This window comes from Heptranchias perlo, chromosome 37, assembly GCF_035084215.1.
Source record: "Heptranchias perlo isolate sHepPer1 chromosome 37, sHepPer1.hap1, whole genome shotgun sequence".
NCBI lineage: Eukaryota > Metazoa > Chordata > Chondrichthyes > Hexanchiformes > Hexanchidae > Heptranchias > Heptranchias perlo.
The window spans coordinates 420,285-432,255 of NC_090361.1; the positions used below are offsets into that span (position 1 = coordinate 420,285).

Below are 11,971 nucleotides of genomic sequence, written 5' to 3' on the forward strand. Positions count from 1 at the left end.
GAGAGAGAGAGAGAGAGCCAGAAGAGAGAGAGAGAGAGAGCCAGAAGAGAGAGAGAGAGAGAGCCAGAAGAGAGAGAGAGAGAGAGCCAGAAGAGAGAGAGAGAGAGAGCCAGAAGAGAGAGAGCCAGAAGAGAGAGAGCCAGAAGAGAGGGAGAGAGAGAGAGAGCCAGAAGAGAGAGAGAGAGAGAGCCAGAAGAGAGAGAGAGAGAGAGCCAGAAGAGAGAGAGAGAGAGAGCCAGAAGAGAGAGAGAGAGAGAGCCAGAAGAGAGAGAGAGAGAGAGAGCCAGAAGAGAGAGAGAGAGAGAGCCAGAAGAGAGAGAGAGAGAGAGCCAGAAGAGAGAGAGAGAGAGAGCCAGAAGAGAGAGAGAGAGAGATCCAGAAGAGAGAGAGAGAGAGAGCCAGAAGAGAGAGAGAGAGAGAGCCAGAAGAGAGAGAGAGAGAGAGCCAGAAGAGAGAGAGAGAGAGAGCCAGAAGAGAGAGAGAGAGAGAGCCAGAAGAGAGAGAGAGAGAGAGCCAGAAGAGAGAGAGAGAGAGAGCCAGAAGAGAGAGAGAGAGAGAGCCAGAAGAGAGAGAGACAGCCAGGAGAGAGAGAGAGAGAGAGCCAGAAGAGAGAGAGAGAGCCAGAAGAGAGAGAGAGAGCCAGAAGAGAGAGAGAGAGCCAGAAGAGAGAGAGAGAGACAGCCAGGAGAGAGAGAGACAGTCAGAAGAGAGGCAGCAAAACAGGAGGGGAGGGGCAGGGGGGGGGGAGGGGGAGGGGGGGGGGGAGGGGGGGGGGGGGGAGGGAGGGGGGGGGGGGAGGGGGGGGGGGAGGGAGGGGGGGGGGGGGGTGGGGGGCGGGGGGGAGGGGGGGGGGGGAGGGGGGGGGGAGGGGGGGGGGGGAGGGGGGGGGAGGGGGGGGGGAGGGAGGGAGGGGGGGAGGGAGGGGGAGGGGGGGGGGGGGAGGGGGGGGGGGAGGGAGGGGAGAAAAAAACCAGGAAAATAGACATGAACAGAGAGAAAAAACAGAAAGCTATAGGTGACAGACATTAAAAAGCCGAAATGAACACAAAGCCAGGGAGTTAAAGGAAAGAGAAAGGTGCCCAGAAATGATTTGCAGGGCACTTGTGTTGTTTCTTTCTCTACTATTTAAACACAGTAGTTTATCTTAAATGGGTTAAAAGCATCCGACAAAAATAGCATAAGGAATTTTGTAGGAACACATTAAGTTTCATCTGTTAACACCAGGAACAGTAATTCCTAGGCTAGAGAGGCAGAAAGAGAAAAGCAGGGAGTTAGAGATGGACAGACAGGGTGAGTGTGAGAAACAGCAGACAAAGAGCTGCTCACTTAATCCAGCCACTTTCAAACTTCTTACTGTGATGTGGAGATGCACCGGTGATGGACTGGGGTGGACAAATGTAAGGAATCTTACAACACCAGGTTATTTTATTTTCAAATAAAACTGTTGGACTATAACCTGGTGTAAGATTCCTTAAACTTCTTACTCACACTGAAACTCTTTATTTTTGTACTTTTCTTATTTTATTCTGTATTTTACTTCCCTTTTCTTTATATTTTTCATCCTCAGTCTGTAACTCTTCTCTCCCATTCTGCTCCTGTAGAGCCTTTCTATCTTTCACTCTGGTCAATGTCTCCAGCTCTTTCTATCTTTCTCTTTGTCTCTGCCTGTCTATTTGTATCTCTCTATCACTATGTATGTTTCTTTGTGTCTCTGTGTGTGTTTATTCCTCAGACCCTCATTCTGTGTGGGTTTTTTTGCTCATTCTATCTGTCTCTCTGTGTCTCTGTCACAATGTGTGTGTTTCTGTGTCTCAATCTGTGTGTTTCTCTCTTGCTCAGTCTCTTGCTCTGTTTCTCTGCGTCTCTCTACACCTCTCTCCCTATGACTTTGTGTCTGTCTCACTGTGCGCCTCCTTTGGTTCACCGTGTGTGTGTGTCTTTCTGCCGTACTGTTTCTTGTGTGTCTCTATCCAACTCACTCTATCTGTGACTGACCCTGTGTGTCCCTCTCACCCTGTCTTGTTTTGTGTCACTCTGTCTTTCTCTCCCAATCTTTCACATGTGTCTGTTTTTCTCCGTGTCGTGTGTCTTCCTCTTTAAGTTTCCGCGTCTTACCGTCTCTGCTCTCTGTTGCTATTTCATTTAATTTTTCCTTTTTTCCACTCTCACCTTTCTTCCTCTATCCATTCAATCTCTCATTCCTTTCCACTGACATCTTCCTTTCCTCCGCCCCCGTTTCCTCTCTCCACTCTGTCGGGTGAATCCTGGACACTTTCTGTGAGAGAAGCGGCACCCTCCTCCCCCGGGGAAATCCAGCTCATGGGCTCTGTCATCACGGAAACTTCCCCTTTAAAGGGAACATAAAGGCCCCGAGAATACAAACAGGCTTCAGACCAGACACGTCCCGGTCCAGGAGCGGATCTAAAACAAAGTGAGAACAGTGTGAAGCTGGAGTCATGTCACAGAAAGAGGATTTGAGCGAAGTGACAGTGAGTCAGAGTCTGAGTAACTGGGAGCTGGACAGAGGCAGGGGAGCGAGTCGGTGTCAGCACCGGCTTCTCCTTGTCCTGCTCATCCTGGTGCTGCTACTTTTCATCACCATCGCCTCCCTTGTCTGCGGCTTTTGGCTCCTGATTTACCCCAAGATGACGACAGAGACCAGGGCCATTGGAGACAAAGTAAGAACATTGTCTCTCTCTCTCTCTCTCTACTGGATTTTCGTCACATTCATCGGGAGACTTTTTCTTAGATTAGAATGATCTCATTTCAGTTTTTGTTACCTGTTTCTTCACCCCCGACCCCCTCTCTACAGACCTGCTGAGTATTTCCAGCATTTCCTGCTTTTATTTCATTAAAAGCTTTGTTCTGTTAAACTGAATGTTACTGGATCCGATTGACCAGGCTGGCGGGAAACTCTAGAATCGCCATCGCCTCCTTTACCCTCCCAGTCTTGGGTTTGTTTTGTCCCATCCCGTGCTCAGCTGGGAATTGGTTTCCAGTCTCTGCATTCTGGCTCTCAATGTTGTATTGGGACTGCCGAGAGCAGTGCGGTTGTCTGCTGATTATCATGACCACTGCCGGTAACAAAATACATTGAAGTTACAACATCTAAACAGGCCATTGAGGCCAGCAAATAGATTGAATCACATTCAGCCGCCCTGTTCCATATCCCTTTTATGCGCATTTCTTTAATCCATCGATCCAATCTAATCTTGAAAGATAACATGGGCCGAATTTACAACATGGCCCTAAATGGGCTATTTTTGTATTCAGAGTACTGGTTTCTATCTGTGTATGATTAATGTATTCCTACATTCGTCAAGTTATTGTGAACTCTAGTCCCTGTTGTATATTCTGTCCTTCTCCCCACTATACATGGATCCATTGCCTATGTATTTACATTGGGTGAGGTAAGGATTTGGGCTCCTTTGGTTTCAATGGTCTACACACATCACCGTCCAGACTCTCTCGCCATTGGCCATTTGGGCAGGATATTAGGGAAGGATCAGCATGTTCAGGACAAAAGAAATATATACTCAGTGTGATTACAGACACGGACACCTACCCAGACAGACTCACCAATACATGTACACAGACACAGGGTGTGACAGGATGTGTAGTCAAAAGAAACTCAAAGATTTGAAGAGTTTTTATAGGAATTGTTTCAATCCCAATGTCTAATTTGATTGTCCTTCTGTTTGTATTGCAGTTCGCTGTGCACCTGTTAGCAGAAGTTGGTAAGTGGGTCTTTAATTATCCTTAAAAAAAGAAATTGATTAAATGTATAACTAGACTAGATGTGGAGACACAGCAAGAGGATGAAAGTAGCGGGAAATTGGTCCTATGAGAAATCGGGAGATTTCCTGGGTGCCTCCAAGCGCTGTATTAACGACACCACTTTATTCATAAAAATCCCAAAGAATCCTCCACCTTTTCAGGGAGCGAGCCCTCATCAGGTGAAAGAGAGCATTCACCACCAGTTTATTTATCTGAGAATAGAGTTTCTGATTTCTCTCCCGGAGAGTTTTCTGTTCACAGCCTCCTCCTAAATACTCCAATATTGTCATCATAATTCCACCTGATTTTGGAGAAAAAGTCTCCATATTTCACCATTTCACTCCTCCTATTCAGAAAAACACAACACTCAGGCCAGCAACTGTTAAAATATAGAAAAAGTTTACTCAAGAATAAAACAAGTCACTGGGTGTTGCAGTAGGTCAGCATGTAATGCTCCATCTCTAGGACTTGGGTTTGAGTACAGCCCAGACTGTAGGGATGAAAGTCTCTCTGCTGACTGTGTAAGGGTGTTGTATTAAATGAGATTGGCATGTCAGCCCAGGTACCAGTGAGCACAAGTCTGCAGGACAAAACTATCTCGAATTTGGCACTAAAATTTCAGTTTCACTCAGACGATGAATTCTGCAGGACATGGAAATGTCATAGTTGAACTTGGGATAAAGGAACATTGTCTGACAGTATAGAGGGAGCGTCACTCTGCATCTAACCTATGCTTTACCTTATTGAGAGTGTTGGTATGGGACAATGGTTGAAAGAGCTTTACTCTGTATTTAACCCGTGCTGTACCTGCCCTGGGAGTGTTTGATGGGACAGTGTAGAGGGAGCTTTACTCTGTATTTAACCCGTGCTGTACCTGCCCTGGGAGTGTTTGATGGGACAGTGTAGAGGGAGCTTTACCCTGTATCTAACCCATGCTGTACCTGCCCTGGGAGTGTTTGATGGGACAGTGTAGAGGGAGCTTTACTCTGTATTTAACCTGTGCTGTACCTGCCCTGGGAGTGTTTGATGGGACAGTGTAGAGGGAGCTTTACTCTGTATCTAACCCGTGCTGTACCTGCCCTGGAAGTGTTTGATGGGACAGTGTAGAGGGAGCTTTACTCTGCATCTAACCCATGCTGTACCTGCCCTGGGAGTGTTTGGTGGGACAGTGTAGAGGGAGCTTTACTCTGTATTTAACCTGTGCTGTACCTGCCCTGGGAGTGTTTGATGGGACAGTGTAGAGGGAGCTTTACTCTGTATCTAACCCGTGCTGTACCTGCCCTGGGAGTGTTTGATGGGACAGTGTAGAGGGAGCTTTACTCTGTATCTAATCCGTGCTGTACCTGCCCTGGGAGTGTTTGGTGGGACAGTGTAGAGGGAGCTTTACTCTGTATCTAATCCGTGCTGTACCTGCCCTGGGAGTGTTTGGTGGGACAGTGTAGAGGGAGCTTTACTCTGTATCTAACCCGTGCTGTACCAGACTCTAATGACCACAGAAAGTCACCAAAGCGGTTTCAATGAAAATAGATAAAAGTGAAATAATGCATTTGATATCTTAGCAAGGAAAAGTTTACCCTGATGCGGAATTTACCCTGATGGGCTGTGGGTGAATTATGACGCCAATTCTTTAGTTTTATGTCACTAGTGAATTGCAGCTCATTTGCAGAGACTCGGGGTTATCATTAGAAGGATGAAGGTAGAAGTTAGAAGCTTATTAGGACTGTGAATGCTTTACCACAAGTAGATTTTGAGTCAGAGACAGTAAGATCATTTAAAAGGGAATATGATAAGATTTGAAAAGGAAGAAACTCAGAAATGTAGTAAACAATGTGGAGGATAGTAACAGACTTCAGGAGGACAGAGACAGACTGGTGAAATGGGCAGATACATGGCAGATGAAATTTAATGCAGAGAAGTGTGAAGTGATGGATTTTGGTAGGAAGAATGAGGAGAGGCAATATAAACTAAATGGTACAATTTTAAAGGGGGTGCAGGAAGAGAGAGTCCTGGGGGTGTATGTACAGAAATCTTTGAAAGTGGCAGGATAAGTTAAGAAGGCTGTTAAAAAAGCAAATGAGATCCTGGGCTTTATTAACAGAGGCGTAGAGTACAAAATCAAGGAAGTTATGCTAAACCTTTATAAATCACTGGTTAGGCCTCAGCTGGAGGATTGTGTTCAATTCTGGGCACCACACTTTAGGAAGGATGTCAAGACCTTAGAGAGGGTGCAGAGGAGATTTCCTAGAATGGTACCAGGGATGAGGGACTTCAGTTATGTGGAGAGATTGGAGCACTTGGGATTGTTCTCTTTAGAACAGAGAAGGTTATTGAGAGTTTTGATAGAGGTGTTTAAAATCATGAAGGGTTTTGATGGAGTAAATAAGGAGAAACTGTTTCCAGTGGCAGAAGGGTCGGTAACCAGAGGATACAGATTTAAGGTGTTCGGCAAAAAGCCAGAGGCAACATGAGGAGACATTTTTTTATGCAGCGAGTTGTTCTGATCTGGAATGCGCTGCCTGAAAGGGCGGTGGAAGCAGATTCAGTAGCAACTTTCAAAAGGGAATTGGATAAATATTTGAAGGGAAAAAAAATTAGAGGGCCATGGGGAAAGAGCAGGGGAATGGGACTAATAGGACAGTTCTTTCAAAGAGCTGATGGGCCGAATGACCTCCTCCTGTGCTGTACCTTCTATGATATTATGATACTAGGAATATAAAAGGATGCAGTAAATAGGATTAGAGTAGACAGCTCCATTTGATAAGGCAGAACCCAACACCAAATGGTCTCCTTCTGTGCTGTAATTTCTATGATTGAGGCTCTGCCTCATGGTCACTCAGCCCTCAGTTCCTGCCCTGAACAGTGAATCTTTGCTACTTCAAAGTGTTAACAATTTAAGGGATTTTTAAAAACTTAAAGTAGTATTTCTTAAACATCTGAAACAATCCCACTTGGCAGCACTTCAGCATAAGACTCCTGTTTTATTCATTTGAAGAGTCTGCCAGTTACTGATCTACTTTTTTCCAAACTCACTTGGAACATTTTTGTGATATTCATAGCTTGAGATGTCAAGCAGTGCAGAATGACTCAGAGCAGTTTGAATGTGGTGTAAGACAAGTTATTATCACATAACAATGTACACAGAGGTTGCATAGTGCATGAGGCTGGAGCATTTAGTTCTTTCCCCAGTTTTCTCTTCCTCCTGTACTGAAGATGAGTTTCACTGTTTGCAGATCCCTCTGATACCTCACCTAACTGGCTATTCTTCATGTGTAATTATGAGCAGTGAGTTTCAGGCATCATGAGGGAGCCCAATAGTATATTCCCCCAACAGCTCCACACCGAATCGCAAAGTTTACAGGTGGAGATAATATATTAGCCTGCAGAAAAATCCATTTAATCTGATGCCTGTTCCATTTCTGTCTCTAGATAACAACAAAACTGTAAAATGGTTAAGTACTCCTGGGCTGGGAAGCAGCTACCTGGGCAGTGGCTTCCGCTTCGAGGATCAGGAGCTACACACCACCAGGGATGGGATGTATTACGTGTACGCTAAGCTGACAGTGTTCTGTGCTGTTCTAAATCAATGCAACAACAGTTTACCAGTCAAGTTAGACATTACCCATTGCACTGGAGACAATAATTGCATCTCCATATTGAGCATGAAGGTGAAAGTGTCGCAGGAAGAAGAGGGGGAGCAGGAGCAGCAGGCTGCCTTCGGTTACTCAGGCACATTAGTCCAAATCTCAGCCAAGAGTTTGATACGAGCCAAAATCGAAGGTTTGCGACAGGAGGACGATGTCACACCAGATCGTGAACACATATACTTTGGAGCTTTCCTGATAGAAAGCTAGATTTTCTTCAATCTGTACAACTGGCAGCACTTTAACAAACTTCAGGATTGTGGACATTGGAGAAACAATTTGTGCACAGCTCAGGGACTGTGGCAATGCTATGGGTGCAGGTTATTTATAGTTACCTAACTCTCCTCTTACTGTAGGCTTGTTTGAATCTGTTTTTTTGGGAGAGGGGACTCAATGCTCATGACTCACTACATTTGTTATTTATATAAGAGCGTTTATTCCCTGAGATTCAGTATTTCAATCAGCAGAGGAGGGTTAGTGGGCATGTTATGTCCTCTTTGTCTGATGTTCAGATTACGGTATTCCCGAATTTGGGATTCTCTAACTAAACCTCTTTTTGTAAGAGGTGAAATATTTATGTAAATCATTTTGCATTGCACTGTTTGGAGAAGTAGTGTCCCTTCAGTCTGTTTTAATGGTCAACAGGAGAAAAAACTCTCAAATTCCCAGTAGATTCCCACACTTCCTGCAAATAGAATTCACCATTCCAGGTCCTTTTATGGAGATTAGAGGTGCAGCCAGTGTTTTGTAATCCTCATTCTCAAAGGATACAGAGCAGCAGCTAATCACAAAGCAAAGGGCCACTAAACATTCAGTGCTATGAATGAGAAAAGACAGCCTGGTAGGACAGCATGTGTCAGTAGTGCTGTGCCTTGGTACAATGGATTAGTGTACAAACACAGTACCACAGAGTTGTGCCTCCAAGATTCTCCATAAGAAGTTTGACAGGGTTCAAATTGAGATGAGAGAAAATTGGCAGACAAGCCGATCTGTGCATCCTGAGATCTCCCTATTTCCAGCTCAAGTATGGCACTGACAGTAGCTCATCTTGAGCTTACACACTAACACATAATGAGATGAACCTATTTTGTGCAGAAAATAAGATTCAAGGAACCAGGGTCTCCACGACGTGCACTGATGCTGGAGAGGAAGTCTCTTTGACATGCATGGACAGTGGGAAGGAATTGGGGTCTCTGGAACGATCTCTGCTGACATGGATTACTCTGTTACAATAATGCAACCCTTCTCTCTCTGAGGAGGATTATTCCATCTCTTTAACAAAAGAGTTCTTGTCAAAGCAAGAAAGAGCAAAGAAAGTTTTAGTGGAGATTGGAGTAACAGGCAGCCCCCATACACAGAACATGAACCCTGCAAGATCCAATGCTTACATTACAGGGCAGCCCCATCGTTATTTGTTTTTCCATTGGAAAGCAGCAGAAGGACACAGTTACTACACATTTACGTAAAAGCTGACTAATGTCATATTTTCATCTGAACATAACAAGTTTGCACTAATTCATTGCTTGTGTTTATTGTATGATATTTACAAATTACCTTTTGTAATACTTATTATTTATTTATAAAAACAGACTGTTACTAGATTGTATTTACTGGTACTATATTTTCCTGTGTTTATGATCATTATGATACTTAATTCTGTTAATGTCAAAAAAGTAAAAATGTGTTTCTACCCTTACTTCTTTACAAAATTTACAAATGACTCTGATTATCGGTCTCGCAGTCTCATCCGTTGTTCTCCAGTTTTCTCCCCTCATATCCTGAATGCTCTGACTCTGGTTGGGTTATGATTCCACAAGCTTTGGTCACTCTTTGATACCTTGGTAAAATGACCATTTTCAAGTGTAAGTCTAGACAGAGTATGTTAAATATGGAGGGCAGCAGGTCTGCGCCAATTCTGTCTTCATCCAACATCTACACGTGCAAACTTCCTAGCACAGTCACTAGAAAGTAATTAAGAGTGGGAATTCTGGCAAATTTTCCCCTTCCTAGTCCAGTGGTACTGAGACCAATTGAAGCAGTCCAGGGATTGAAGCTCACTGTTACACCAAGGGTTCTAACGAAAGGTCATTGACCTGAAATGTTAACCCTACCTACCCCTCTCCACAGATGCTTCCTGACCTGCTGAGTGTTTCCAGTATTTAAAACACATCAATGGTGCATTCACTGACCCATTGGGACCTCACCCTGAGTTTAGTTTATAGCTTGCTCAGTTTCTAAGCATTTTCTTGGGTTCTTCCTGGTATCACATAAATCCATTACACCTTTCATTCATTAAAAGCATGGACAGTTCTAATTACAGAGGTTTTGAACGTTACTGTTTGCTAACATTTGCTATTTCAATATTCTAATGTCAAGTTAGTGCAGTAACTTTGATTCAGTGGATTTCATCCATTACTGGCAAAGTTACGTCTTCTCCTTATATGATATAATTAAAATCTTGAAAATTAAGGTCAAGTTAACATAAGAGGAGATCTGTGACAGTATTATGGAATTGCCAGAGCTAATGTTCTCTATAAAATGCTCAAGCTTTTTTAAAAAAAACTTATGCCAACATGTTCCAAACCTGCAACTTCCACCACCTAGGACAAGGGCAGCAGGTGCATGGGAACACCGTCACCTCCAAGTTCTGCAAGTCACACACCATCCTGACTTGGAAATATATCGCCGTTCCTTCATTGTCACTGGGTCAAAATCCTGGAACTCCCTACCTAACAGCACTGTGGGAGAACCTTCACCACACGGACTGCAGCGGTTCAAGAAGGCGGCTCACCACCACCTTCTCAAGGGCAATTAGGGATGGGCAATAAATACTGGCTGACCCAGCATCAGCCAATTTCTGGGTTAACAAGCCTAGTTTTGTACCTCGTAAGATGGAAACATTAACGTGGTTACGGTCATGCATAGTTATGGCACTGGGCTAAGAATCCAGAAATTGAGAGTTCAAATCCTACTGTGGTGGAATTATTGAATTGAGAGCATTAGGAGTTTTGATAAATTTTCATTATCAGCAAATTTTTATTGCCAGTGAAAGCACAGAACTCAAGGCATGATCCCACGCTGTCTGGTTTACTTGGCAAAAGGTTACTAGGTGTGCCATGCTGAATGTGATTTTGTGTGAAATATGTGACACTATTAGAATTTGATCGATGTTTTGTTTCCTGCTGTAATAGGGAATTGTCTCAGACAGACGGTAGCATGGTTGATTGCTTTGTTAGTAGGTCAGAGGACTACAATTTATCTACTTATCTATTGAATTGTAAGAAAGAAACAGCAACATAGCAACATGTCCGATCAAGTACATGGGACTGGGGCCAATAACATAACACCAACTGCATATATTGGCCCAAAATCAGTAGATATAATAAAGACTGTAGAACAGCCATACAGTCACCACTAGCTCCAAGGAAAACAACACAGGCCTGGTTTCAGACGCTACTGACTTTAGTAAAGACCTGTTATATTTATCAATAAAATAAATACACTTATTTATTACCTGCAGGTGAAGGCGGCTCGCATTGCTTTCCTGCTTGGCAGAAATCAAGGTAATCAAAAGTGCTCATTTCTTGGTTAAACATTTCTGTATTTCTGTTTCTACCTTTGTGTCATGATTCTCTGCTATCATTTTAAGGACTGCAGGGCACTAATGGCAGTCGTGAAAGTGAAGTCAAATATCTAAGAGCCCATTGGTTGGGGAATTCAGTGACTTGCTGGCCTTTCATTTCTGGATTCTGGACCTGAAACCTGCTCAGACCAATCAAATCAAAATTTCCAGTTCCTATTGGATGTGGGTGCACAAAATTAATTAGAATTAATTAAAAGAAACCACAAGTATGCCTGGTGTGGTAAGTAGAAAAAAAATGACACACTGGTATAGCAAAGGATGCTCTTCTGAGATTGGAGCTGAGCCACAGCATAAAGGGAACTTTATTCTGCATCTGTATTGTACCTCATGTTCGAGTGCTTGATGCTGACACCAGAAGGTAAAATTGCTCCAGTTGATACTTTAAAAAAAAACCTCATGATTTATCCTTAAAATTAGCGACATAAGGAATTTCACCCTAAGTGAAATGGAAAGTGTTTAACACTGACAATTTCATGATGAGCGCAAATATCATTCATGCCAACAATCAATGCTTCAATCTGACAGGCAATGTTCGCTGAGAAAAATCAGTGCAGAGCTTAAATTTGCTGGGGTTGCCCTCGAACAAGCAATAAGCCATCTGATCCTGGGAACAAATATAAAGCACCAGGGCCTGGATTGGATGATCCCTTCCACAAAACCTCAGTCCAGCTCTGAGCCAATGGTCTCCTTTGTTTTCAAGATTGATTTAAGTGAAGCTGTGATCTCCAAAATTTCATTTCTCAGTTATCTTTCCACAGCTCTGGTTAGTTTCTCTTCGGGCTGTTATTGTTTAATGCAACTGTTCTGGTTTAATACAATAGTTGCTGTGATTTGCCTTGTTTCTGATGCTAAACATGTCCAGCCAATGCAGAGCAACAATCAACAAAGCCAACAGAATGTCGAACTAGAT

The 11,971-nt window shown here is 43.6% G+C and overlaps 1 protein-coding gene across 1 annotated transcript; it reads left to right on the forward strand.

The window, feature by feature from the left end:
* Positions 1-2,456: 2,456 nt before the first annotated feature.
* LOC137304228 (uncharacterized) lies at positions 2,457-9,025 on the forward strand. Its single transcript, XM_067972787.1, has 3 exons — positions 2,457-2,678; positions 3,710-3,737; positions 7,204-9,025. The coding sequence occupies exons 1-3, from the start codon at positions 2,457-2,459 to the stop codon at positions 7,626-7,628; spliced, it is 675 nt and encodes a 224-aa protein (XP_067828888.1). The 3' UTR covers positions 7,629-9,025.
* The last annotated feature ends 2,946 nt before the right edge of the window (positions 9,026-11,971 follow it).

Bases quoted from the DNA above. Each gene is read 5' to 3' on its own strand.
- LOC137304228 (XM_067972787.1), top strand. From the start codon at position 2,457: ATGTCACAGAAAGAGGATTTGAGCGAAGTGACAGTGAGTCAGAGTCTG. The intron at 2,679-3,709 runs GTAAGAACATTG...TTTGTATTGCAG, and splicing joins CCAGGGCCATTGGAGACAAA to TTCGCTGTGCACCTGTTAGC. The intron at 3,738-7,203 runs GTAAGTGGGTCT...TTCTGTCTCTAG, and splicing joins GCACCTGTTAGCAGAAGTTG to ATAACAACAAAACTGTAAAA.